The sequence below is a fragment of the Rana temporaria genome, chromosome 13 (assembly GCF_905171775.1).
Source record: "Rana temporaria chromosome 13, aRanTem1.1, whole genome shotgun sequence".
Lineage (NCBI taxonomy): Eukaryota > Metazoa > Chordata > Amphibia > Anura > Ranidae > Rana > Rana temporaria.
The window spans coordinates 95,611,082-95,638,276 of NC_053501.1; the positions used below are offsets into that span (position 1 = coordinate 95,611,082).

The following is a 27,195-nucleotide window of genomic DNA, read 5'->3' on the forward strand; positions in this document are numbered from 1 at the left end:
CGTTTTCAAAACCGATCGGGTCAGAACGCGGTGACGTAAAACACACGACTTGCTGAAAAAAACGAAGTTAAATGCTTCCAAGCATGCGTCGACTTGATTCTGAGCATGCGCGGGTTTTGAACCAATGCTTTTGCGTACTAACCATCGGTTCGATTTTAAAGCAAGTTCTCTTTTTTTGAACAAAGGACAACAGACCGATGGGGGGTACACACGGGCGGTTTGGACAGATGAAACTGAACTTCAGTCCTTTTTCATCGGTTTGGACCGATCGTGTGTACGCGGCCTCACAGTATCATTATGGACTTTGATCAAAGAAAATATATACACGTCTAGCACATTATTACAGGCCATTGGCCAGTCCATACATTGTTGTTACTTTATAGTAGGTGGTCATGCTGTTTATGGTTGGACAGTGCTAGTAACTTCCACTGTCTTTGTAACATTGTGGAGAGGGAACTTCCTTCTGGGTTGGATCTCCACCTCCATCCTTGTAGTAGTGGAGATAAAATTATTCATCAATTATTTTTTCTTTAATGCACATGTCACCTATCCAGGGCCGTCTTTACCACAGGGCAAATGGAGCAGCTGCCCAGGGCCCTGTCACTGTTGGGGGCCCAAAGCAACCCCCTTTAAAAAAAAAAAAACAAACATTTTTTTTGTATTTTTTTTTTTTTTTTAGGGGCCCGGAGGTCCCCAGGGGCCCGGAGGCCCCTAGGGCCCCAGATGGCAACCCCCCCTTTTTTTTTTTTCTTTATAAAAAAAAATATATTTTTTTAATATATTTTTATTTTATTTTTTATTAAAGGGCCAATTTTTTTTTTAGAGTTTTTTTTATTAAAGGGACCATTTTTTTAGGGGGTCCCCAGGGCCCCAGATGGCAACCCCCCTTTTTTTATTTATTTTTACATAAAAAAAATATATATTTTTTTAATATATTTTTATTTTATTTTTTATTAAAGAGCCATTTTTTTTAGAGGTCTGGGGGTCCCCAGGGGCCCATAGTTCCCCAGGGCCCCTGATGACAACCCCCCTTTTTTATAAAAAACATATTTTTTTATATATTTCTTTCTTTCTTTTATATATATATATATATATATATATATATATATATATATATATATACACATGTGTGTGTATATATATATATATATATATATATATATATATATATATATATATATATATGTATAATATATATATATATATATATATATATATATATATATATATATATATATGTATATAATATATCATTATTATTATTATTATTATTATTATTATTATTAAAGGACCCAGAGGTCCCCAGGGCCCCGGATGGCAACCCCCCTTTTTTTATATATATTTTTTCATATTATTTTATTTCTTATATATATATATATATATATATATATATATATATATATATATATATATATATATATATATATATATATATATATATATATATAAATATAAATTTTATTATTAAAGGGCTCAGAGGGCCCCATGTGGCAAACACCCTTTTATGAAAATAGAGACTCCCATATAGAGTAGTCTCAAAAACATGGGTGGAACATAGCACATAGCAAAAGTGTTCAGAGAATCAAAATAAAGGTATGTAAAGATTTCAAAGGGAAAACGTAAAAATGCGTAGGCAAGTGCTCAAATTGAGCGGTAAATGGAATATGTGGGGTTCTAATCCCTGTAGGTGATCTATGTAGTCGTAACGATTGCAAATACAATGACACCCCTTTTTTTATATATATTTTTCTTTATTTTTTATTTCTTTTTTGTAAAGGACCCCCCGCTCCTAAATTCGCGGAACCCCCCCCCCCCTGCTTTTCAATTTCAGGCGGCAGCACCCCCCCCCCCGGTTCTCTGCTCCAGGGGGCCCATATGCCTGAAGCTGTGTAAGTGGCCCCATAATTCCTGATCCCTGCCGCCCGTTAAGCTTCTGTGCTGCCCACAAATCAGGCTGAAAATCATCAGCGGCACGCAGCCAGTGACAGTACTGCTTCCCTTCCCAGTGTTTTAAAATGTACAGCACCCCTGGCTTCCCTTTAGACGTGCACTTCTCCCTTCCTGCCACTGGGTGCTGCTTGTATATAAAAGTGAATTAGAATGTGATTTTATAACATCCCCAGTTTGCTCTTCCCGAGGCTGACTTCTTCATGTCCTGCTCCTCAAGGTATGTCACTGTTTGCTAATCTATATTGTAAATATAAGTTTTCTGTAGAGTGTGCCCAAAGTCTTTATAATATTTGATGATTCACTGCAGGTCTGGTCAGTGTTTTAAAAAGTTCCTCTATTTTACACATGGCATGGCATGGGGGTCACAGCACCGTCTGTCCATTCTGCTTTAGCACCATGGGACCCCATGCCATGCCATGTGTAAAATAGAGGAACTCTTTAAATCACAGACCAGACCTGCAGTCCAGGCTGAGTAAGGCCTCAGAGCACATGGCATTACTGTCTGTATTTAACTGCTTGATGGGCTTATTTTGGGCCTGGCTGGTTCACATGTATGTGTTTTGGCGGGCCACATTTGCGCAGGCACAGCTGCCCATTCATTTGAATGGGCCGCCATGCCTGCGTTTCCTGCAGAGAAAAGCGCATGCCTCATGTAATAGGCTGCGCACATGGCACACCTATGCCCATCAAGCACTGAAATACAGCACTGTCTGTCCATTCTGCTGTCTGCTGTGACTTATCTGCAGTTCCCGCACTGTCAAACTTGCTGCATTTTTAGACGTTTAGGTCACGCTTTTAAAAACACAGTGCGTTTGTGTGTGCAAGAACTGCAGGTAAGTAGCATGGTGCAAAAGCAGAATGGATTTCAAGGCAACTGTATTTTTAAAATGCTGAATGCACCTTTTTTCTGCAGGAAACAAAGGCATGGCAGCCCATTTAAATCAATGGGCTGCTGTGCCTGCACAAATGAGGACCGCCAAAACACATACATGTGAACCAGCCAGGCCCAAAATAAGCTGGAGGGGGGCCCAAAAAAATGTTTGCCCAGGGCCCAAACCATATTAAAGACGGCCCTGGGTGCCTAAAACTATACACACTAAAACACACTTGTTTCTCATAATTTGTTAAAAAAACCTAATGAAGGAAAAGTCTATTACTCATTGGCTATTGTTGCTTGGGTATTCGCACCCCCACTTTTAGTTTTTTATTTTGCCCTCCCTGACCCTCCTCAACATGCAAATGAAATTTTTAAATAAAACTTTCACACTTTTGTTGCAACTTTTTTTTTTTTAATACCCAATGATCTCATCACTGAGTCTTGGTACCCTTCAATGCAATGCAGGCAGATTATGGCTAGTGGGAAAAGCTGGCAGGGTGCTTTACATAGCTTCCTGAAAACATCACAGACTGCTTCTGTACTCCTCTGAACAATCCTTTGTCCTGTCAACGGGCTCGTTCTTGGTAGATGTTATGTAAATTTTAAAATGCCTTTATGGGTGGATATCAGTCTGGATGGGTGGGTGTTCCTGGACAGACTGCATTTGCATGTGGACTGCCCTTGGTAACACCCACATGTAATACTTTGATGATTGAAAGATTGAAAGAATTGAAAACTAATGAATGAAAGGGGTAGGCCAGGGACAATAAGGTAGGAGAGGGAAGGGTTGTTGTTGTATGTCCTCAAGCCAGGGTGGGCTCTATTTGACTGCATTTGCATGTGGACTGCCCTTGGTAACACCCACATGTAATACTGGGCCTCCATGACTGAAAGAACTGAAACCTAATGAATGAAAGGGGTAGGCCAGGGACAATTAGGTAGGGGAGGGAAAGGTTGTTGTTGTTGTTGTTGTAATTGTGGTTGTTGTTGTTTTTGTGATTGTGGTTGTTGTTGTTGTTGTATGTCCTTAAAGCGGATGTTCACTGAAAAAAAAATACTGCAGCTGCTGACTTTTAATATCGGCACACCTACCTGTCCTGGAGTCCAGCGCCGCCTGCAGCAGAGGACGAGCGATCGATCGTCACTCTGCTGCCCCCCGCCATCCTCGGTGAGGGAACCAGGAAGTGAAGCGCTCCGGCTTCACTGCCCGGTTCCCTACGGCGCATGCGTGAGTCGCGCTGCGCCTGCTGACTGGCTCCCGCTGTGCTCTGGGAGCCGAGTGTTTCCCAGAACACAACAGGGGGGGGGGGGTGACGTCCTGCCCGCAGGCTGTGGCCGGAAGTGGGTGCAAATACCTGTCTTTAGACAGGTATATGCACCCCCCCCCTGAAAGGTGTCAAATGTGACACCGGAGGGGGGGAGGGTTCCGATCAGTGGGAGTTCCCCTTTAGGGTGGAGCTACGCTTTAACCCGGGTGGGCTCTATCTGACTTTGCTTCAGGTCACAGTGTACATTAAAATTAGAGCATGCAGTACAGAAGAGGAGCTTGTACAACTATACTAGGCTGGAGGTATGGCTGAAGTTCAGCTTTGACCACTTAATCCCCGGACCATTTGGCCAAAGACCAGAGCACTTTTTGCGATTCGGCACTGTGTCGCTTTAACTGACAATTGCGCGGTCGTGCGACGTGGCTCCCAAACAAAATTGGCGTCCTTTTTCCCCCACAAATAGAGCTTTCTTTTGGTGGTATGTGATTACCTCTGCGGTTTTTATTTTTTGCGCTATAAACAAAAATAGAGCAACAATTTCGAAAAACAAAGCAATATTTTTTTACTTTTTGCTATAATAAATATCCCCAAAAAATATATTTTTTTCCTCAGTTTAGGCCAATACGTATTCTTCTGCATATTTTTTGTTAAAAAAAATCACAATAAGCGGGGATAATAGGGGGTAGTTTTATGCATTTTTAGTAATCATTTTTTTTTTTACTAGTAATGGCGGTGATCAGCGATTTTTATCGTGACGGCGACATTATGACGGACACTTTTGATGCCGTTTTTGGGATCATTGTCATTGATACACCGATCAGTGCTATAAAAATGCACTGATTACTGTAAAAAAATGAAATGGCAGTAAAGGGGTTAACCAGTAGGGGGCACTGAAGGGGTTAAGTGTGTCCTAGGTAGTGCTTTTAACTGTAGGGGGATGGGCTATGTGTGACACGACACTGATCAGTGTCCTGTAACTAGGAAGAATGGGGAAATGCTTGTTTACATTACCATTTTCCCGTTCTTCCTCTCCGTGAGATGATCGCGGGATTCGATGTCCGCGGGAACCGCGGTCAGACTCGTGGAGCTCGCGCCTGCCCACAATGCCACATCTTAAAGGGGACATACAGGTACATCCATCTGCCCAGCCGTGCCATTGTGCTGGTCCTTTAATTATGTTATTAATTCCTTTTTAGAGATTCATGAATGTCACAAGGAACGCTTACTGAGGACAAATCAGAATCTTGTGGAAAAGCAACCCCCCAGGTCTACTTTTGAGCAGCAAAGTTTCAACTTTTCAGAACGTTTTGTAAACCTAGTTGTGGTCTCCAGCAATCAGTTCAGACAACATTCCAAGAATGAGCTAATTGAGACAGGGATAAGGCATGAGAGATGTTTGTATACAGCATCATGTAGATTAGAGCATATTTCTCCAAACAGACTCTTCCGATGGTGTCATCGGTCAGGATGCGTGCCTCGTATGGTAATGATAAGCGGAGTACCGGGAGTAGGTAAAACCACACTGATGCAGAAATTTGTTTACGACTGGGTAAATGGAAAACACTACCAGAGGTTTTCTTTTGTCTTCTTTTTCAAATTCCGAGAGCTCAACGAAATGACTAAGATCAGCTTGGAAAGTCTGATCCTACATGAATATCCATATCTGCAACCACAGCTTGAGAACATCTTACAAAACCCAGAACATGTATTGTTTATCTTTGACGGGTTGGATGAGAGTGTCCACCAAATGGATTTCAGGTCAATTCCACTTTGCTCCAACACAAAACTTGACAGAAGTCTCGGAGTACTTGTGGTCAGCCTGGTAAGGCAGTCACTTCTCAAGGGTTGCTCTGTCTTAATGACTAGTCGGCCGACCAAACTGGCCTCAATAGATCTGGAGGCTTTTCAGCGAGTATCTGAGATCATGGGGTTCTTTTCCAAAGAAAGGCAATTGTACTTTGAACGTTTCTGTGTAGACAAGAATGTAGCCAATAAGATGTTTCAATACGTCAAGGAGAATGACAATCTATACACTTTCTGTTACATTCCATCCTACTGCTGGATTATTTGCACAGTATTATCAGCTTGCTTTAAGGGCAAGAAGCTGGCTGCTAATGACCAGATCATGTCCTCAATGCCCAGAACCGTGACGCAACTCTTTGTAACTTATATTGCAAACATTCTGTTCAATCACAGCCAGGAGTGGAGTGGTGCTCGCCAACTCTTATCATCCATTGGACGGATGGCAGAATACGGTGTTATGAACCACATCGTCATTTTTGATGAAAAACATCTGAAGTCATTTTCTGTGGACATCCACTCAAAACTTTTATCAAGTTTTATGGCAGAAGCTGGTCAACATCCAGGAGTGACATTTTCCTTCTTACACCTCACAATTCAGGAATTTTTTGCTGCTCTGGTTCATTATATTGACCATTCTCCAGAGAAGTTACAGAAATCCCTTAGAGAGGCCAAATCATTTGAGGACAACCGCGCTGACCTTTTTCTTCGTTTGCTCTGTGGTCTTTCGGACTTCTCCACTAGTAAGATTTTCAAGCCGTATCTGGGGGAACTATCTTCTGCAACTCCAAAGGTGATCATCAACTGGCTCCAGAATTCCATTCGTGAGGTTTGGATGTTAGATGAGTACAAAGACGATAACCGACAACTTCTCACTGCTTTTGTGTATCTTTCTGAGACCCGGAATAGAGCTCTTGTGTTGGAATCTCTTGGATCAAACAAAAGTTTTGACTTTTCCTATCTCCCGCTTAGTCCTTTGGATTGTAGCGTGTTTCCATTCATTTTGGAATCATGCAAAGAAACAAAAAGGCTTAATCTGGAGTCAAGTGGTATTCAAAAGGAGGGTTTGGAGAGACTTGAGCAAGCTCTACATACAGTGGAAGACCTGAGGTAAAGGCTATAACACAACCATGTTTTTTCATTATCAAAACTCACCCACATTTTTTTTATCAACAGGAAACTCCAGTAGTTATATCTGGAAAGGACAGCATTAGGTAGATGTAAATTACAATTAATTAATCATTAATTACACTTACCTATGTTCTGTCTTTTCTGAGATAAAGCCAAAACTGTTAGCTCACTCATTGCTTGTATGCTCTCCACTTTTTGTCCCTGTCAATGTGATTAATTATTCATGGGACTTTCAATGCAATAACTAATTTAATGTAGGTGCAGGAGTGGAGCTGCTGAACTTTCAGTTTTTTAAATTAACCTCAATGGTTTGTTGACAGAAAATCTCACATGTCCCAAATTCAACAGTTTTCTGGCAATGGAGCCATTCAAATTGTTGCGGCTCAAGACGCAGCGACTTTGAAACAGGTTCTTACACTACTTTTCATTTTCATTTCATTCAATTCCACTGTGACCTGCGTCGACTTCTGTTAAATTAAGTTGCAAGCCGCAATGAATTCGGAGGGGCAAATCGCACTGATCTGCGGCTTTGAAATCATGCTTAAGTAGCATGATTTCTAAGCCGCACTGGTGTGAGCCAGTTCTTAAGATTTTTGAATCATTGTAGATTGTATTAGGGTTACAAATAATGTTCCCTTTAACATTTTATATTTGCAGCCTACGAGACAATAATTTGAAGGATGAGGGCATTAGGACAGTCTGCAAAGTATTAAAACACCCTTGTTGTAGGATACAGAAGTTATGGTAAGTAGCAAATTACTCAATGGACCTAGTTATTCAACACAGCTTTTAGTGCTACACAGACTTATATATTTCTAGCAAAGTGTTTTCTAGTATTGGATAGAGTAGCGAATACTTAGAACCCCTATCAGGTGTTTATTGATATCTGGGGAGTTTTACTATGCTTATTTTTCCTGGAGAAAGGTGAAATTTATATTTTGTTTTGACCCCGTGGTATGTTGCACAAAAGTTAAACACCAAAAGTGAACAAAAAAAGTGCATGTGAACACACAAAAAAGTGCTCTTAGGGTGTGTTTTGGGTCCCCTTCCGAAGAGGAAGGACCCCTCCCTGACCCTTCGGGGCACAAGACTCCTGGCAGGGGTTAGGTACACTAAGGTCTATCTATCCAAAAAGCCCAGAGGGCCCAGCTCCTCGTGGTCAGCCAAAGCCAGCCAAAGAGTACTACTTTAGAGGCTCTCCCAAAGAGAGTACCACCCAAGGCAGGGAAGGAAGGAACTTGATGACCACACATCCTCCATCTTGACTTCATAGTATGTTCAAAGACCCACATTCTCCATCCTGAATGAAGGAAAACACATAAATAACTGCAAAATGACAAGTGAAAAAATAAATAAAAAATTACAAAGATAAACAATTGTCAGTGCAAGTGCATTATCTAGGCCTTGTGGATTGTTAACAAAAGGGATATAAAGTAATGGGAAAACTGAAGACATATGGTTGACATTTGAAAAGGAAGCAAAGCAGAAGCTGTTTTCTTTGAGACTCTCTTTGTGAAACATTATATATAGAGACATCTAAACAGGCAGGCAAAGAGGGAAATGAGCTCTGACTCATTCACCTGTCTGTCTGTTTAAATTAGAGTTTAAGCTATTGTATCCTGTTAACAATAGATCTTTTCAGCAAAGCAGTTATGGATAGCCTGGAAAGCACATCAAAAGGATCTGAAGCCATTAATTTGACAGCCAGGGAACTAATATTTTCAAAGGAACATTCATTTATTTTTCCTGAAACTGCTATTTACGTAAATAGTGTATGATAATCATTTCTTCCACAGTCTTAGTAGCAATGGCCTAACACAGAATTCTTTTGACCATCTGGCACCTACCATCTGTATTAACCAGTCCCTGAGGTCACTTGACCTGTCTTATAACAATATGGATGGACCTCAACTCAGTGACCTGATGACAGCTCTCTCCAGTGGATCTTGCAGGATAGAAGAGTTACTGTAAGTATAAGAGGCCTTTCCTTCTATCTCACAATCTCCCTGACTAGCTCAACAGTCCGTGGAATCCCAGCAGCCCACAGTAAACAAATGCACAGCACAGGTGTCCATTTAGCAATCACCCTGTGCAACCTTTAATCCATATTGGAAAATGGCACCACTTTTACTGTATGCGCATTCGTGGCCCATGTGGTTTGTGCAGACGGCACTTCTGGCACTATTTTGTAATTTGGAGCAGAAGGATTATACAAAGGGGTTGCTGACCATGCATCCCTGCTGCATATTCTATACTGAGGGCTGCCAGGATGCAGGCGAAAGACTTTGGGAAACAGGGACCGTCCCTGGCAAATAGGGACAAATGGCATCCCCATGTTACATTAATGACCGTGTAAGCATTTAAATCTCCCTCGTAGTCTCCTCATTACTCTAAGACTAAGCACAATAGGGTGGATGGAAGCATGCAGATAATTTCTATATGCCCCAGTGGTCAACAGTATACCAAGCGCTACAGTAGAGATATAACTTTTTTTATTGCAATCTGTGTACAGTTGTTTTTAGGCTTGTTGGCTATCATCAATATAGTGCATGGAAATGATGGCTTCTATGGGGTTTAGGATATAAAATTGGTTTGGTTACAAATTTCTAGGTACCTCAAGCCATTCATCTATATTTTATGTGTTGCATATGATCTACTAATGGCTTTATTTCTTATAGACTGAATTGTGCCAACCTAACTCACACTTCATGCTCTCAGCTGGCATCAGCAATAAAAGAAAGCCAATCGTTGAGGAAACTTGACCTGACTGATAACAGATTGGAGGGTCCTCATTTCTCAGACCTGATGACAGCGCTGTCCAGTCCCACCTGCAGGATAGAAGAATTGGTGTGAGTATTATAGACATTTGTCATGTTCCATTATAAAAAATACTTGAAGTTTAAGTTTATATATGGCAATTTTTACATACAGTAATTACATTGGTATAGGCACCGCTACTACTGTGATCTCCACTTGCTTCCAGGAGGCTGCTCACTCAGTTTGGGCACCATTAAAGTGGTTGTAGACCCTTACATACCACTTTTACCTACAGGTAAGCCTATAATAAGGCTTATCTGTAGGTACTGAAAATATCTCCTAAACCTGCACGGTTTAGGAGATATTTGCCATATACACATGCGCTGATGTCATCAGCGCATGTGCACTGAAGAAAGGGCACGGCCGTGTCGTTTCTTCATCAGCGCGCCGTGACCGTCGGCTCCCCGGCGCATGCGCTGGAGTGATGTCACTTGACTCCGGCCAGTCAGAGCCAGAGTCCACGGCACCGGAAAGAAGAGGGGTGAAGATGGACACAGCCATCAGCAGGGACAGAGGGGACATTGCAGGCTTTGTTTGCAGGTAAGTGGCACAAGCCCATTATGCATTTACTGTGCGGGGAACTAAAAATGAAGTAAAAACCCGTGACCACGTCCCCATCGAGATGAAACATTGGGAGCCGACGTTCTAATATCACTGCCTCAAGTGATCAGACCCGGAAGATACGGGCTGCATATTCGAGGAGCCGGCCGGCTCGACTTTTGTTGATTTTATGTCTGCATTTGCTGTATTGATGTAAGTGCACATCTTTTTATTATTCTTTAAACCCTGAGGATTTTATGCTATGCGAGTTCTCCTTTCCTTTATGGTACATCCCGCATTGGTATATTGCTTAAGGCAACCCATTATCGTGACTGTCCCTCGCTGAAGACACCTTTGAGGATATCATTACTACATGCCATTCGCGATCTCCTGTAATTAAGAGATCACGGCTCTTTGGTAAGAGGCAGTGTGTGATTGTGGTGGAGGTATTTCTACTATCACCCCTTCTTGGATGCTGTGGATCAATGTGCACCTGGGAGAATACTGGAATCAATTATTTTCTGTCTTCAATATTGGGACTTTATGGTGGATTGTGGCCAATTATTGATTGCTCACCATACACATTAAATCTATTTATTGATCACATTTTGACCACTTTTTGTCATTACTTTTTTGCACTATTTGCTCTGTTTTCAGTGCATCTTTATATCACGTTTATTAGCGCAGCTTTTCTTTTTTGTCTATTATGTTTAATGTTGTATAAAAAAATTGGTTGCGGCTTTATATATGTAATTTTATTTTGAATAAGCGCAGTTATCTTTTTCCACTAAAACCCATCAGGGTTTACTTCCTCTTTAAGGGAACGCTTTGCATTAACTCAATGAATGCACAGCACTGTCTGATTGGATGAGGAAGAGATTGTGAAGTTACCATGCCACCTCTCCACCTTGTCCAATTAGAGAGCACTTTGCATTTGTTAAGAAAATGCAAATTGTTCTCTGAATGGTGCCTGGTGGGTTAACATTTGTATCAGATTTGTGTTATTGCCCCGGTCCCCGTTTCCCTGACAGCTTCCCAATAGAAGCAAAAACGAGCTGCACTGTTCCACGTTACGGTATACTCCTTGGTTCTCCACTGGCTGTTAGAAGCCCCACTCCATTACAGTAACACTATAAGGTTTAATCAATTTAGTTGGTTTCCGACACAGTCCACACCCTATGCCACACCCCTCTGATGCATTTCATCCAAATTGGGCTTATATAGAGGTATAAGAGCAATAAGTCCAGTTGTGAAATGCATCAGCATGCCATGGCTTAGGGCTGGGGCCATGTCGGAAGCCAACTACATTGAATAAACTTCATCAATGCTGGTTCAACAGAAAAAACAATCTTCTATGGGCTGCTTAAAACCCTAAAGGCAAGTTGAGTTAATTTTCTTTTGCTGTGCTGAATGGAAAGCATTGTTAGTTGATTTAAAGGAAAACTCCACTTTTGTTAAAGCCCTATTGCAGTCAGAGAAATAGATACAGTAAGCAGTGAAATAGACATTGTTCTAACAACTTCTATCTTTAAAGTCTTATCTCCACTTGACAGTAGTTTCCGGGTATATATAAATGACTGTGCAGTCCATAAGGTTATAGACCCAATGTAATTAGTAATCAGCAATCATTAACAGGACTGGTCAATATACACCCTCTGTGACTGCAGAGCAATGACCTGGTGGTGCAGAAGGCAGTATTTAATGTAGAACTAGAGGCAATTTTTTTTTGGAATAGAGTAAGGGGGGAGAGGTACAACTCTTCCTATCCCATAACCAAAATGATAGGGAGGGATTCAATGGTTGTCAGTAGGGATGAGTTCAGGCATGTTTGGATACTTAACCAAACCCACCTGAGCTATCATATCAGCAAGCTGGCAAAGCTGACAGCCAATCTTGTCTTGTGGTTCTCAACAAGTACTGAGAAAGAGCAAGAGCTGAGGATTGTAGCCACCTTTTTACTATGCTACTTATTGTCTTGATGTGCAGCAAATCTATTTATTTTTCAAAGCAAAGATATTCACCTGTTACATTCTGTAGTTAGCAACATTTCCCAAGAATACCGGGGATGACTTTTTTTGCTGTGCATCCAAAAAGCCCATGTAAGCGGAGAATAGTCAGCATTATTGTAATGCACGGCGAATAATGTAGAGTAGATTAGACATGTGCACACTGAAATATTTTGTTTCGTAATTTTGTTTTCGTCCGAAAAATGTATTAATTTAGTTACTCCCGAAATTCGTTTTTATTTATTTTGTTTCGTTAAATAATGCATTTGTCTGAAAATCCAAATTAATTGAGGTCGAATCTGAAAATTGAAGGCTTATAGTGTCTGTCGAATGTTCTAAGAAGATTTGACGAAGCAGCTAAACTGTACAACGCCACAGTCATACATTTACGGTCGAAAGCTCCGCCCACAAGCTATAGTAGAATTTGAATGTTGTATGACTAGTGATAATTATATTTATTAATTACCGTATATACTCGAGTATAAGCCGACCCGAATATAAGCCGAGGCACCTAATTTTACCACAAAAAACTGGGAAAACTTATTGACTCGAGTATAAGCCTAGGGTGTCCATCTGCATGCCTCACTGTGCCTCACTTTGCCTCCCTGTGCCCATGCCTCACTGTGCCCATGCCTCACTGTGTCCATGACTAGACTGACGTTTAACATGGGAGTCTATGGAAGGGGTGCCCGGCTTTGAAAAATCGATGCTCCCTGGCCGTAGGTCCCCCAGACAACAAACTTTACACAGAAGAGTGGGGCTACATGTGTGCCAAGTTTGGGGTCCAGGGAACCTAAGGCCGGCCGGTACCGGGTCCCCAAAGTCCAGGAGATCAGGCGCAAAAGGTATCTTGAGTATAAGCCGAGGGGGGCATTTTTAGCACAAAACAATGTGCTGAAAAACTCGGCTTATACTCGAGTATATACGGTATTATTACTAGTCAACCAACATTAGAATTCTTCTATAGCCTATGGGCAGAGCATTTGACCGTAAATGTCCGCTTACGGTGATCGTATGTTTTTAGCTGCTTCGTCAAATCTTCATGTCTCTATAATGTCGAATCTTTTCGATCTATGTCGAATCTTTTCGATCAATGTCGAATAATCTTGGACTAATAGTTAGGTTAGGCACATTCAACCGCAGGTTTGATAGACACAGATCGCTGTTGTCAAAGTCATGTCAAGTCTTCGATCCATCTATATCGAACTGTTGTCGCAACAAAACGAAAATAAAGCATTTTTTATGTCGTATTTCGGATTCTGTACATTAGTTATCGTTTGTTAAAACGAACGCGAAAATCCCTGAAATACGGACAAAAATAAATTTGGACGAAAACGAATGCACATGTCTACAGCAGAGTAGTTAGCACGATTTAATGTAAAACACAATCTACAGTATATAGTGCAACAGTCATGAGTCATAGTGCCCCTTCTACTGCTGGTCAGTGGAGGAAAAACGCCTTGGATTTATAGTCAGCAGGCGTAAAAAAAAATTGAGCTCAGTTGTCAACAGAAAACATAAATGCCTGGTGTTGGTCAACGGGAGGAAAAAATGTCTGGCGTCGATGTGTAGGCAGATTGCCTACAGTTTGTTAGTTAGGCAGTAACTCACCCAAGTTGGATTAAGGGTTAATGTTCTTCGCTTCAGTTCCCAGGCTATTTGGATGCTGCCTATCCACCCTGTTATATAAAGGAGGGAGAAGGCAGGGTTTGACACTCGTTTTGCCTTCACAATAAGATGTTGTGACTCTCAAGGGACACTGCACCCAGCAATCCATTACAGGGAGCTGGAGACTTGCCAGACTTTGGGAAAAAATCCATTATGGACTACCAACTTGCTGAGGTATGCCTGGGCAGCCTAGTCGAGTTAGTAAGGGGATGGTCCACTGAAATTGTTCATGTTGAACTGTACCTCAAAATGCCAAATTAAAGTTATATCAGCTGTTCTAAACCTGGTCTGAAGTAATTTAAAGTAATGCATGATGGTTACTACCATATGAAAGAACTAGGGTCAGTAAAGCAAATGGGGGGTATGAAGCAAAACCACTACCAAAGGTTAACTTGGCAAAGTGAGAGTAATTCCTGATTGAGGTTCTAACCCTTCTTCGATTTGGCTTGACATGCGCATCAAGGCAATCTTCCTAACCTCACACTTTATTATTATTATTATTATTATTATTATTATTATTATTATTATTATGTGTTTTTTTCCGCAGTTTGAGCTGTGATGGCAAAAAAATGGACAGTTCCTGCATCCAACTGGACTCTGCCATATGTTCCAGCCAATCTCTGAGGTCTCTGAATTTGTCAGGAAGCTGTCTGATTGGTCCTCTGTTCACTAGCTTAATGAAAGCTCTTTCCAGCCCGTCGTGTAAACTCCAAGAATTAATGTAAGTGCAAAAGTTGCAATTGTAGAGTTATTTCAATATTAAATAGGGGAAAAAGTTTGACCCTCAGTGTTTTTTTTTTTTTTTTAATGGTGCCTTTAGCGCACCTGGGGAGATTTCCCTTCACTTCCAGTCCTGGTGACCACACCCCCAGGTGATTGTGCATAGTATGATAATTTGTCTCTGGTAGGGTTGCCACCTTTTCTGCAAGCCAAACCCAAACACTTTAGCGGTGCACGGCAGTGCAAATAGATATAAAAGCAGTAGAACCTTTTTAAATATTGTGCTGCACCAAATTGTGTGGTATTTTGTTACCATAAGTTTTGCCACAGATGAATGAGCGCAAACGCAAGGTGTGTGTGGTTGTGCCATTAAAGTGTTCGTTAACCCCAAAAAATACAGATCCTGGTCCCTTAAAGCAGATTACACATCACAGTGCTTGTCCTGTGTAATTTTCCCCCCTCTAAACTGTAAAGAAAAAACGGAATCTGCTACTTCCTGTATGCCCTGTCTGTGCTGACCACAAAAATTAGGGCTGCTCAGCCCTGATCACTGTGGTCAGAGTATGTCCCTGCATCATACATTGCTCTGCTCTCCTCTCCCCCTCCTTCCTGCCTGTCATCTACTTCTGTCTTCGGAAAAAAAACGAAAAAATCACCTAACACAAGGTGTCCCCATCAGAGTCAAAAGACGCACAGGACCCTTTCCCAATGGAGATCGCCGCCCCAGAGATGTGTAAACCGACTCCATTGTGAGTCGATTACACTCTCCTGTCATGGGAATTGGATGCAGAGAAACCAATGTAATAATGTAATGATTGCACTGTGATTCTAATGTTTTACTGCCCTCTTGTGTTCAAACAATGGTATTGTCACTCATAATATTCTCTCTCTCTCTCCTTCTCTTTCTTTCTCTCTCTCCTTCTCCTCGTTCTCTCTCTTGCTCTCTCTCCCCCCTCCCCCCCCCTCTCCCTCCCCTTTTTTTCCCCCCTCCTCTCCCCCCCCCTTTCCTTCTCTTTCTTTCCCCCCCTCTTTCCTTCTCTTTCTCTCTCCTTCTCTTTCTCTCTCTCCTTCTCTCTCTCCTCATTCTCTCCCACGCTCTCTCTCCTCGTTCTCTCCCACGCTCTCTCTCTCTCCTTGTTCTCTCCCACGCTCTCTCTCTCCTCGTTCTCTCCCACGATCTTTATCTTTTTCCTTCCCTTTCCTTCTCTATCTCTCCCTCTCCTCCTCTCTCTCCCTCTCCCCCCTCTCTCTCTCTGCTCTCCCTTTCTCTCTCTCTCTCTGCTCTCCCCTTCTCTCTCTCTTTTCTTCTCTCTCTTTCTTTTCTTCTCTCTTTCTCCCCTTCTCTCTCTCTTACTCTCTCCTCCCTCCTCTCTCTCTCTTTCCTTCTCTCTCTCGCTCTCCCCCCCTCTCTCGCTCTCCCCTCTCTCTCTCTCTCTCTCTCCTCCTCCCCTCCCTCTCCCCAGTGCAGATCCTGACCTCCCTGGGACCCTAAGCAAAATGACATGTCACATTAAAGTTGAGAGAAGCGGGGGGGGGGGGCTACCGAAAATGACATGTCACATAAAAGTTGAGAAGCTTGGCGGGCGCTACGTACAGTGACATGTCACATTAAAGACATGGAGGGGGTGTTCTGCTGCTGTCGGAAATTACATTTAACATTAAATTGAGAAGTGGGGGGTTCTGACTTCTTACCTCTTCTCCCATGCAGCCAGCGAGTTGAGAAGCGGGGAGAGGGGCCGAAAATGACTTCTCACCAGACGGGGCCTCTAGTAATTTGGGGGGCCCTCCGCAGCTGCACTGTGATTCTAATGTTTTACTGCCCTCTTGTGTTCAAACAATGGTATTGTCACTCATAATATTCTCTCTCTCTCCTTCTCTTTCTCTCTCTCTCCTTCTCTCTCTTGCTCTCTCTCCCCCCTCCCCCCTCTCTCTCTCCCCTTTTTTCCCTCTCTCCTCTCCCTCTCTCTTTCTCTCCCTCTCTCTTTCCTTCTCTTTCTCTCTCCTCTTTTTCTCTTTCCTTCTCTCTCTCCTCATTCTCTCCCACGCTCTCTCTCCTCGTTCTCTCCCACGCTCTCTCTCTCTCTCCTTGTTCTCTCCCACACTCTCTCTCTCCTCGTTCTCTCCCACGCTCTCTCTCTCCTTGTTCTCTCCCACGCTCTCTCTCTCCTCGTTCTCTCCCACGCTCTCTCTCTCCTCGTTCTCTCCCACGCTCTCTCTCTCCTCGTTCTCTCTCACGATCTCTCTCTTTTTCCTTCCCTTTCCTTCTCTATCTCTCCCTCTCCTCCTCTCTCACTCTCCCCCCTCTCCCCCTCTCTCTCTGCTCTCCCTTTCTCTCTGCTCTCCCCTTCTCCCTCTCTTTTCTTCTCTCTCTTTATTTTCTTCTCTCTTTCTCCCCTTCTCTCTCTCTCTTCTCCCTCCTCTCTCTCTCTTTCCTTCTCTCTCCCCCCTCTCTCGCTCTCCCCCTCTCTCTCTCCTCCTCCCTTCCCTCTCCCCAGTGCAGAAGCGGGGAGAGGGGCCGAAAATTACTTCTCACCAGGCGGGGGCCTCTAGTAATTTGGGGGGCCCTCGGCAGCTTTGCGGGGCCCTAAGCGGCTTGCATAGTGAGCCTATAGGGCGGATCGGCCCTGCCTCTCCCCCTCCCTTTCTCTCTTTCTTTCTCTCTTTGTTTCTTTCTTTCTTTTTCTTTTTTTCCTTTCTTTCTTACCATGTTTTTTTTTTCTTACAGATTGAAGGATAGCAAATTAACAGACAGGTCCTCTTCACAGCTGGCATCCGCATTAAGTCAAAATCAGTCTCTCAGGAAACTTGACCTGTCCTATAACCACCTGGTTGGTCCTCACTTCAGTGACCTAATAACAGCTATGTCCAGTCCGACATGCAGGATAGAGGAACTACAGTGAGTAATTTTAGAGTCATAGGGGTGATCTGGCCAGTACCACACCTCCTACATTAACTTTTAGATATACTAGCAGATTTAACCACTTCAATACCGGCCATTTTCACCCCCTTCCTGCGCGGGCCAATTTTCAGCTTTCAGCGCTGTCACACTTTGAATGACAATGGTGCGGTCATTTCCCCCACAAATAGAGCTTTCTTTTGGTGCATTTTTTATTTTTTGCGCTATAAACAAAATAACGTTTTGCTATAATAAATAGCCCAATTTTTTTTATTAAATTTCTTTCCTCAGTTTAGTATGTATTCTTCTACATATTGTTGGTAAAAAAATCTCAATAAGCGCATATTGATTGGTTTGCGCAAAAGTTACAGCGTCTACAAAATTGCGGATAGTTTTATGGCATTTTTTTTTTTTTTTTACTACTAACAACATTTTTATCATGACTGTGACATTGCGGCGGACATATCGGACACTTTTGACACTATTTTGGGACTATTCAGTGATCAGTGCTATAAAAATGCATTGATTACTCTGCAAATGTGACTGGCAGGGAAGAGGTTAACACTAGCAGACGATCAAGAGGTGTTAAATGTGTGGCCCAGGGAGTGATTCTAACTGTGGGGGGAGGGGACTGATGAGGGGAGGAGACCGATCTGTGTTACTATATACAAGGAACATACGATCAGTTCTCCTCTCCCCTGACAGGATATGGATCTGCGTGTTTACACACACAGATCCACGTCCCTGCTCTGTGATGAGCAATCGCGGGTGCCCGGCGGACATCGCGGCCGTGGGCATGTGCATCGGGTGCCCAGTGATGCAGCGAGCGCGCACACGTGCGCTCTCCACAATGCCGTGAAGACGAAGACGTCATATGTTGTCCACCTGCAGGGAGGGAGGGTTCCTGCTGCCGTCATTATACAATATGGCGGTAGGGAACTGGTTAAATACACTAACAATTTGAAGCCAAACTCAAGCTAATAAGCAGTTACAGAAAACTTTTTCTTTCCTTTTGGGATACAGATTTTACATGAATAAATAAAAGCTGGTCATTGTCAGTAGTAATAAATGGTTTTCTCATGTAACTGCAAGAGAGCTTGTTCTTATGAAAAACAACTTACTGGCAGGATCACCATGCTGCGTACACACGACAATTTTTTATGGTCGTGTGTAGGCTCCAGAGCATTTTTCTCAACAAGAAAAATGTTTGTTAAAAATTTAGAACCTGCTCTATTTTTTCTCGTCATTTTTCACTTTGTTTTTTTTTCATGTCGTGAAAAATGGTCGTGTGTACACTTTAACGAGGGGGAAAAAAACGCGCATGCTCAGAAGCAAGTTATAAGACGGGAGCGCTCGTTCTGGTAAAACTAGCGTTTGTAATGGAGATAGCACATTCGTCACGCTGTAACAGACTGAAAAGCGCGAATCGTCTCTCACCAAACTTTTACTAACACACAGTAACACAAAATCAGCAAAAGAAGCCCAAAGGGTGGCGCCAGTCCCCTTTATAGTGCCGTTGTACGTCACCGCGCTTTGCTCAAGCATTTTTTTTCACGAGCGTGTGTATGCAAGGCAGGCTTGAGAGGAATCATGTCGAGAATTTTTATTTTTTTTCCATGACATGAATAACGGTCGTGTGTATGGGGCATAAGACTTGAAAAGCTACTATATAACAAGTCAAATACAAAATAAAGCACTCCTATGGCCACATCCGTATGATAAATTTGGTAACAGCAGAAAAATGGGCAAAAATAACCCAAGGTCGGACTTTAGAGACACATTGGACAGTAGTAAGTATAAAAACTATTTTATTTATGACAGTACATAGTGTACACAGAGCAAAAAAAGAATAAGAATTAAAAACATAAAGTACACTCTAAACATAATTCATAAATTTGAGGTGCATAAACCAGACAAACGAAACCTAAAATGCACTTCCGGCGCCAGAGATCAATAAATCAACTGATCCCAAGTGAAGAAATAGATGTAAAAGGGATGTGGTGGAAATATCAATAATAATTAAAATTGATAAAAAGTCCAAAAAAGCAGCTATTTTAAAAATGGGAAAGAAACCCACTAAAAGATATATAAAACAAAGTATCATAAATAAAGAACCGTGGTTCAAACGATAAAAACAGCGCTAAAAAAGTTTTAAGGTGATTAGCCCCAGATAAGAGCTTAAAGGAAGAAGCAGGGGTGATGTGTTTGGTGATCAGAAAACAAGGCGTCAGTGCACCCTATACCTTTATTTAAGATTCACCAATAGACGTGATAATGCTCCCTTATGGGGTGCAGGCTTACCACTACCAGCAAGAGAATTAATTATCCCCTTAGGCACATCTTCCACTGTTCTTACACTCTGCGACGGTCATTCATATTGGAGGTGCATGTAAGCAAAATAGAAACACTCAATGGTGAAATATTGTTAACCAATAGTAGCTAAGATGTAAAGGAGAACAATCCCCATATGCAAATGCCCGTACAGAAAATACACAAGGAATGAACAAAAATAGCAAGCCTGTAATTCCTGTCGTCACCGCCGTCCTCTGGACACCAGGGGCCGCACAAGTGCTTGTAACGCTGATGAAGCAATGGATGGCTGTGGAACGCAGGAAGGCTTCCGTGTTGCGCTGTTGTAGCCACGCCCTGACGCGTTTCGTCACTTCCGACTTCGACAGAGGGCGTCTGTCGAAGTCGGAAGTGACGAAACGCGTCAGGGCGTGGCTACAACAGCGCAACACGGAAGCCTTCCTGCGTTCCACAGCCATCCATTGCTTCATCAGCGTTACAAGCACTTGTGCGGCCCCTGGTGTCCAGAGGACGGCGGTGACGACAGGAATTACAGGCTTGCTATTTTTGTTCATTCCTTGTGTATTTTCTGTACGGGCATTTGCATATGGGGATTGTTCTCCTTTACATCTTAGCTACTATTGGTTAACAATATTTCACCATTGAGTGTTTCTATTTTGCTTACATGCACCTCCAATATGAATGACCGTCGCAGAGTGTAAGAACAGTGGAAGATGTGCCTAAGGGGATAATTAATTCTCTTGCTGGTAGTGGTAAGCCTGCACCCCATAAGGGAGCATTATCACGTCTATTGGTGAATCTTAAATAAAGGTATAGGGTGCACTGACGCCTTGTTTTCTGATCACCAAACACATCACCCCTGCTTCTTCCTTTAAGCTCTTATCTGGGGCTAATCACCTTAAAACTTTTTTAGCGCTGTTTTTATCGTTTGAACCACGGTTCTTTATTTATGATACTTTGTTTTAAACATAATTCATAACATGGAAAAACATGCATAATTAATCACAATAAATATTCTAACTAACTAAATGTATATTATGCACGTTTTAAGTATAAAAAAATATTTTATTTATGACAATACATAAGAAGAATAAGAATAGAAAAACATTAAGGGCCGGATTCAGATAGCCTTTACGCCGGCGTATCTGTTGATACGCCGCGTAAGTGCTACAAAGCGCCAGCGTATCTTCTTTCTGTATTCAGAAAGCTAGATACCCCAGAATTTCCCTAAGATCCGACCGGCGTAAGTGTCTTAGGCTGCATATTTACGCTGGCCGCTAGGTGGCGCTTCCGTATATTTACGCGATGAATATGCTATTTAGGTAGATACGCTGATTCAGAAACGTACGTCCGCCCGGCGCATTTTTTTACGTCGTTTACGTTGGGCGTTTTCCGGCGTAAAGTTACCCCTGCTATATGAGGGGTATCCTATGTTAAGTATAGACGTCGTTCCCGCGTCGAGTTTTGAAAAGTTTACGTCGTTTGCGTAAGTCATACGCTAATAGGGCTGTACGTAAGTTACGTTCACGTCTAAAGCAATGACGATTTGCGGCGTAATTTCGAGCATGCGCACTGGGATTTTTTCACGAACGGCGCATGCGTAAAAAACTTCAAATACGTGGGATCAAAGTGAATTTAAATAAAACACGCCCACATCATCCACAATTTGAATTAGGCGGGTTTACGCCGGACCACAGACGTTACGCCGCCGTAACTAAGGGCGCAAGTTCTTTCTGAATACGGAACTTGCGCCCTAATTTACGGCGGCATAACGTATCTGAGATACGTTACGCCACACGGATAGATACACCAATGTATCTGAATCCGGCCCCAATTCTAAACATAATAAAAAAACATGCATAATATACATAATAAATATTCGAACTAAATTTATATTATGCATGTTTTGTATTTTGTAGTATGTTTAAAGTGTACTATATGTTTTTAATTCTTCTTTTTTTTTGCCCTGTGTACACTATATAGTATCATAAATAAAAAAATTGTTATACTTACTACTGTCCAGTGGACCTCTAAAGTCCGACCTTGGGTTATTTTTGCCCATTTTACTGTTGTTACTTACTGTACTATGTAATAAATGTTTTCTTTTGGGTTTAGTGCTTGAAAGATAAGGTAATATCTGACTTTTGTGAATAAAGATTATTTGTGTCTCTCCGATAGGCTGGAGAAGGTTGGGATGACCAATGAACACGCCCCATTGCTTCTTTCACTGAAGAACAATAAGAGCCTCTCAGTCCTGAACGTAGGACGGAATTCTTTTGGGGAAAATGCGCCCAGCAAAATCGCAGACCAGTTACTGGGGAACCTAAAAGAGCTTCGGTAGGTAGACCAACGCTAAAGTGGACCTATCACACCTGTTTTAGTGTACAGTTATAATAAATTACTTCACATTGGTCTGTTTTTTTGCACATTTTTTTTTTCCGGCATAGAGCTTAACCACTTCAGCCCCGGAGGATTTGCCTGCCCAATGGCCGGGCCATTTTTTGCGATTCGGCACTGTGTCTAACAATTGCACGGTTGTGCGACACTGATCCCAAACAAATTGACTAAAAAAAAAAAAATAATAATCTTTAACCACTTAAGACCCGGACCATTATGCAGGTAAAGGACCAGGCCCTTTTTGCGATTCGGCACTGCGTCGCTTTAACTGACAATTGTGCGGTCGTGCGACGTGGCTCCCAAACAAAATTGGCGTACTTTTTTCCCACAAATAGAGCTTTCTTTTGGTGATATTCGATCACCTCTGCGGTTTTTATTTTTTGCGCTATAAACAAAAATAGAGCGACAATTTTGAAAAAAAAGTAATGGGCCAGATTCGCGTAGAAATGGATCGGTGCAGCGTTATCAGAGATACGCTACGCCGCCGTAACTTTTCCGGCTTTGGTTCGAATCCTGAGAGATTGAGCGCCGAAAGTTACGGCGGCGTAGTGCATTTCTGGCGGCGGAATTCAAATTGGCGATTAGGGGGCGTGATTCATTTAAATGAAGCGCGTCCCCGCGCCAATTGTACTGCGCATGCTCCGTTTAGAAATTTCCCGCCGTGCTTTGCGCGAAATGACGTCGCAACGACGTCATTTTTTGAACTTAGACGTGACTTACGTCCATCCCTATTCACGGACGACTTACGCAAAAAAAAAAAACTAATTAAATTTTGACGCAGGAACGATGGCCATACTTAACATGGCAAGTCTATCTATACGCCGCAAAATAGCAGCTTTAACTTTACGCCGGAAAAAGCCGACTACAGACAACGTAAGAGAATGTGACGGCCACGCGTACGTTCGTGGATCGTCGGAAAAAGCTCACTTGCATACACGACGCGGAAAATAACGCAAACTCCACCCAACGGACGCCGAAGTATTGCATCTACGATACGAAGACGTACGCCTGTCGGATCGAACCCAGATGCCGTTGTATCTTGGTTTGAGGATTCAAACTAAAGATACGACGCGGGTAATTTGAAAGTACGCCGGCGTATCAGTAGATACGCCGGCGTACTCTCTCTCTGAATCTGGCCCAATATTTTTTACTTTTTGCTATAATAAATTTCCCCAAAACAAATATAAAAAAACTAATTTCTTTCTCAGTTTAGACCGATATGTATTCTTTTACATATATTTGTTAAAAAAATTACAATAAGCGTATATTGATTGGTTTTTCACAAAAGTTATAGCGTCTACAAAATAGGGGATAGTTTTATGGCATTTTTATTATTATTTTATCGGCGATCTGCGATTTTTATCGTGACTGCGACATTATGGCGGACACATCGGACACTTTTGATGCAATTTTGGGATCATTGTCATTTATACAGCGATCAGTGCTATAAAAATGCACTGCTTACTGTGTAAATTACACTGGCAGGGAAGAGGGGTTAACCACTAGGGGGCGAGGAAGGGGTTAAGTGTGTCCTAGGGAGTGATTCTACCTGTGGGGGGGATGGGCGACGAGGGACACAACATTAATCACTGCTCCCAATGACAGGGAGCAGTAGATCTCTGTCCTGTCACTAGGCAGAACAGGAAAATGCCTTGTTAACATCTCCCCGTTCTGCAGCTCCATGACACGATCGCGGGACACCGGTGGACATTGAGTCCTGCGGGCACGGTCACGGAGCTTGCGACAGGGGCACGCGTGCCGCTGCGTACGTCCCTTTCGGAGCCGTGCCACTCTGCCAACATAGATATACAGGCGCCGATTGGCAAGTGGTTGATAACCCCAATGCAAGCTCGAACAGAGAGACAAGTAACGTTTGATCATCGGGGGGGTGACAAGGGAGACATATTTACCTGCAAACAATAATATGATATAACATTTCAAAACAAAACAACATATTGGACATTAGTACCTTCAGGAGTGGAAGCAATGTTTGGTGTAGCTAGTGGTCTCAGAGAACGGCATAGCAACCATAATATCATAGACGTGCGCACATGGTGTGCCAGGTGTGCCTGGGCACACCCTAATCACCCTGTGTGGTGCAGATTCTCCCTGTTTAGACCCCTGATCCCCATACCTAACAGGGCTCCTAAACAAATTGTAATTTAAAAAAATATATTAAATTGGGCCTAAACAAACTGAGAAATTTGGGGAAAAAAACATCAATTGCAGTCTCACTGTGCCATCAAACGCAGCCACTGTGCCCATCAAACGCAGCCACTGTGCCCATCAAACGCAGCCGCTGTGCCCATCAAATGCAGCCGATGTGCCCATCAAACGCAGCCGATGTGCCCATCAAATGCAGCCACTGTGCCCATCAAATGCAGCCGCCGTGCCCATCAAACACAGCCACTGTGCCCATCAAACGCAACCGCTGTGCCCATCAAACGCAGCCGCTGTGCCCATCAAACGCAGCCACTGTGCCCATCAAACGCAGCCGATGTGCCCATCAAACGCAGCCTATGTGCCCATCAAACGCAGCCGATGTGCCCATCAAACGCAGCCTATGTGCCCATCAAACGCAGCTGATGTGCCCATCAAACGCAGCCGCTGTGCCCATCATGTATGAACCTCGTTCTCCCAACAAGTACAATAACAAGCTTTTTTTTTTCTGTTTTAGAATTGCTTTCAGTACACTGCATGGAAAGAAAGCTGGGAGGCCACAGACTGGAACAGAAGATCTCCTTTAACACTGACAGGCTGTCAGTTTTCTTTATTGCAGCCAATACATTAAAGCAGAACTCCAGCCAAAAATAGAAAGATAACAATGACCCATTAAAACCAACTTTTGTTACGATTTTCAACTTCAATCCAGAGATTTCCCCTGCAGTATTTTTTTTTGTCTGCCACTAGATGTCCCCAGTCTGATGGCAAACATCATCCAACCCTCTTCCTCTGAGACCAGGTCATCCTGGATTCACCTCCACCCTGTGACTGGACAGTGAATGGAGAAAAAGCAAAGTAATTAGCTCATCTCTCCATCACCCTGCTTTCTCCTCCTATCAGCATGCTTTTTGTTAGCACATACATTGATTGGATCCTTGTGCTGCATCTTTCTTCGACACTCCAGCCTGCAGGAGGCTGATACCAGGTCAAATTCAGATACGTACAGATACACTCTTATCCTTTCTAAACTACTGCCATACGGGTTATCTATAAGGATATACACGTCTCCTGTCAAATGTCTCCCCTCTGTCTGTTATGAGACCAGGGGCAGACTGACCATTCAGGCAGTCTGTCACTGCCCGAGGGCCCCATGCCACTAGGGGGCACCATTAGGGTTGCCAGCCTCAGTAAAACCAGGGACAGTATGTAAAAATCTTTTTTTTTTTAAATCCCAAGATTATAGCTGCCCGCCAGTCCAATACCTTTTCAGTGTGTGTATGTGTATTCTGTGTATGTATACTCAGGGCCATCTTTTCCATTGGGCACGCTGGGAAGTTGCCCGGGGGCCCCGCTTGCCTGGGGGGCCCCACCGGGCCAGCAAGTAAAAAATTGTGGAGAGTGACGGGTTAGAACTGCCCATGCCCAGTTTGCGGAAATCACAGAGCAGATCCGATCCTCCACGAGTGCGGGGGGTTGCTGATGTAATGGGGGAGTGAATGCAAAAATGTAAGGGGGCACTGATATAAAGGTTCCCCCTCCTATATCAGTGACCGCCTTTACCTTAGTGTATTTACTCTATGGAAGGTGGTCTCTGGTCACCAGAGTGCCCCCCACATCAGAGTTCCCCTTTACATCAGAGTCTGCAGGATTCCCCCTTACAATGCAAGGGGGAACTCAGTCTGCGGACCCTGATGTAAGTGGGAAAGAGAAAGCAGTGGACTCTTATATAAGGTGGTCTCTGGTCACCAGAGCCCGCCTCCACATCAGAGTTCCCCCCCTTAGATCATGATCTGCAGCGTTCCCCTTTACATAAGAGTTCCCTTTCACTGTAAGGGGGGAATCCTGCAGACTCTGATGTAAGAGGAAACTCTGTGCTGGCTGGGTTTTAGTAACCTGACCTTCATGTCAATGAAGACATTTTTTTTTCCTTTTTTTTCCCTTTTGTTTAACTTAAACACATTGCTAATAGCACTAGCTACTGTATATGTTTATAGTTTAAATACTGACATTTGCATTGTTCGGCACTGAAAACTGTAATTTTGGGTACTTTTTTTTGCACTGGCAGTAAAAGACGTGGTTCTGCCAGTAAATTTTATGATTTTTGTCAGTAAATTCTCGTGCGTGATTGTGTAGACAGGGCCCCAGTGCACTGTATTGCCCGGGGGCCTATAATGCTCTTAAGATGACACTGTGTATACTGTGTGTGTGTGTGTGTGTGTGTGTGTATGTATACTGTGTGTGTATACTGTGTATGTATAATGTATGTGTGTGTGTACTGTTTGGCCCCATAATCTATTGCCTGGGGGCCCCATAATCTCCTATTGCCTGGGGGCCCCATGAGTTGTCAGTCCGCCCCTGTATGAGACCCGAAAAACTGTAGATTCTGTGGGTGGGTCTACTGTCCGGAAGCTCGGTGGGTAAAGGTGTGATGTCAGTAGACTCCCCCGCCCACCTCTACACTCCCCTTGTCAACATGCATTTTCTCCTGTGTATTTCTTACACTGAACTTCTGCTATGATCACTAACATCCAATCAAAACCCAGAAAAGTCACCACATGACTTCAGCATTCCCAATCATGCTGAGGTGTGGAGCAGCCAATCCTGGGAAAGCTGGAGAAGAAAGGAGGAAGGGATCTGAAGTACACAGAATGT

General features: G+C 43.0%; 1 protein-coding gene across 1 annotated transcript in view; it reads left to right on the forward strand.

The window, feature by feature from the left end:
- LOC120920324 (NACHT, LRR and PYD domains-containing protein 12-like) overlaps nt 1–25,542 on the forward strand; it is a 45,608-nt gene extending 20,066 nt beyond the window's left edge. The window contains exons 5-12 of the mRNA XM_040332342.1: nt 5,292–7,005; nt 7,684–7,770; nt 8,823–8,993; nt 9,705–9,875; nt 14,605–14,778; nt 17,503–17,673; nt 22,162–22,320; nt 25,058–25,542. Of these exons, the coding sequence (XP_040188276.1) occupies nt 5,292–7,005; nt 7,684–7,770; nt 8,823–8,993; nt 9,705–9,875; nt 14,605–14,778; nt 17,503–17,673; nt 22,162–22,320; nt 25,058–25,127 (2,717 nt within the window). The 3' untranslated portion in view covers nt 25,128–25,542. The remainder of the gene's footprint in view (nt 1–5,291; nt 7,006–7,683; nt 7,771–8,822; nt 8,994–9,704; nt 9,876–14,604; nt 14,779–17,502; nt 17,674–22,161; nt 22,321–25,057) is intronic.
- Nucleotides 25,543–27,195: the final 1,653 nt, after the last annotated feature.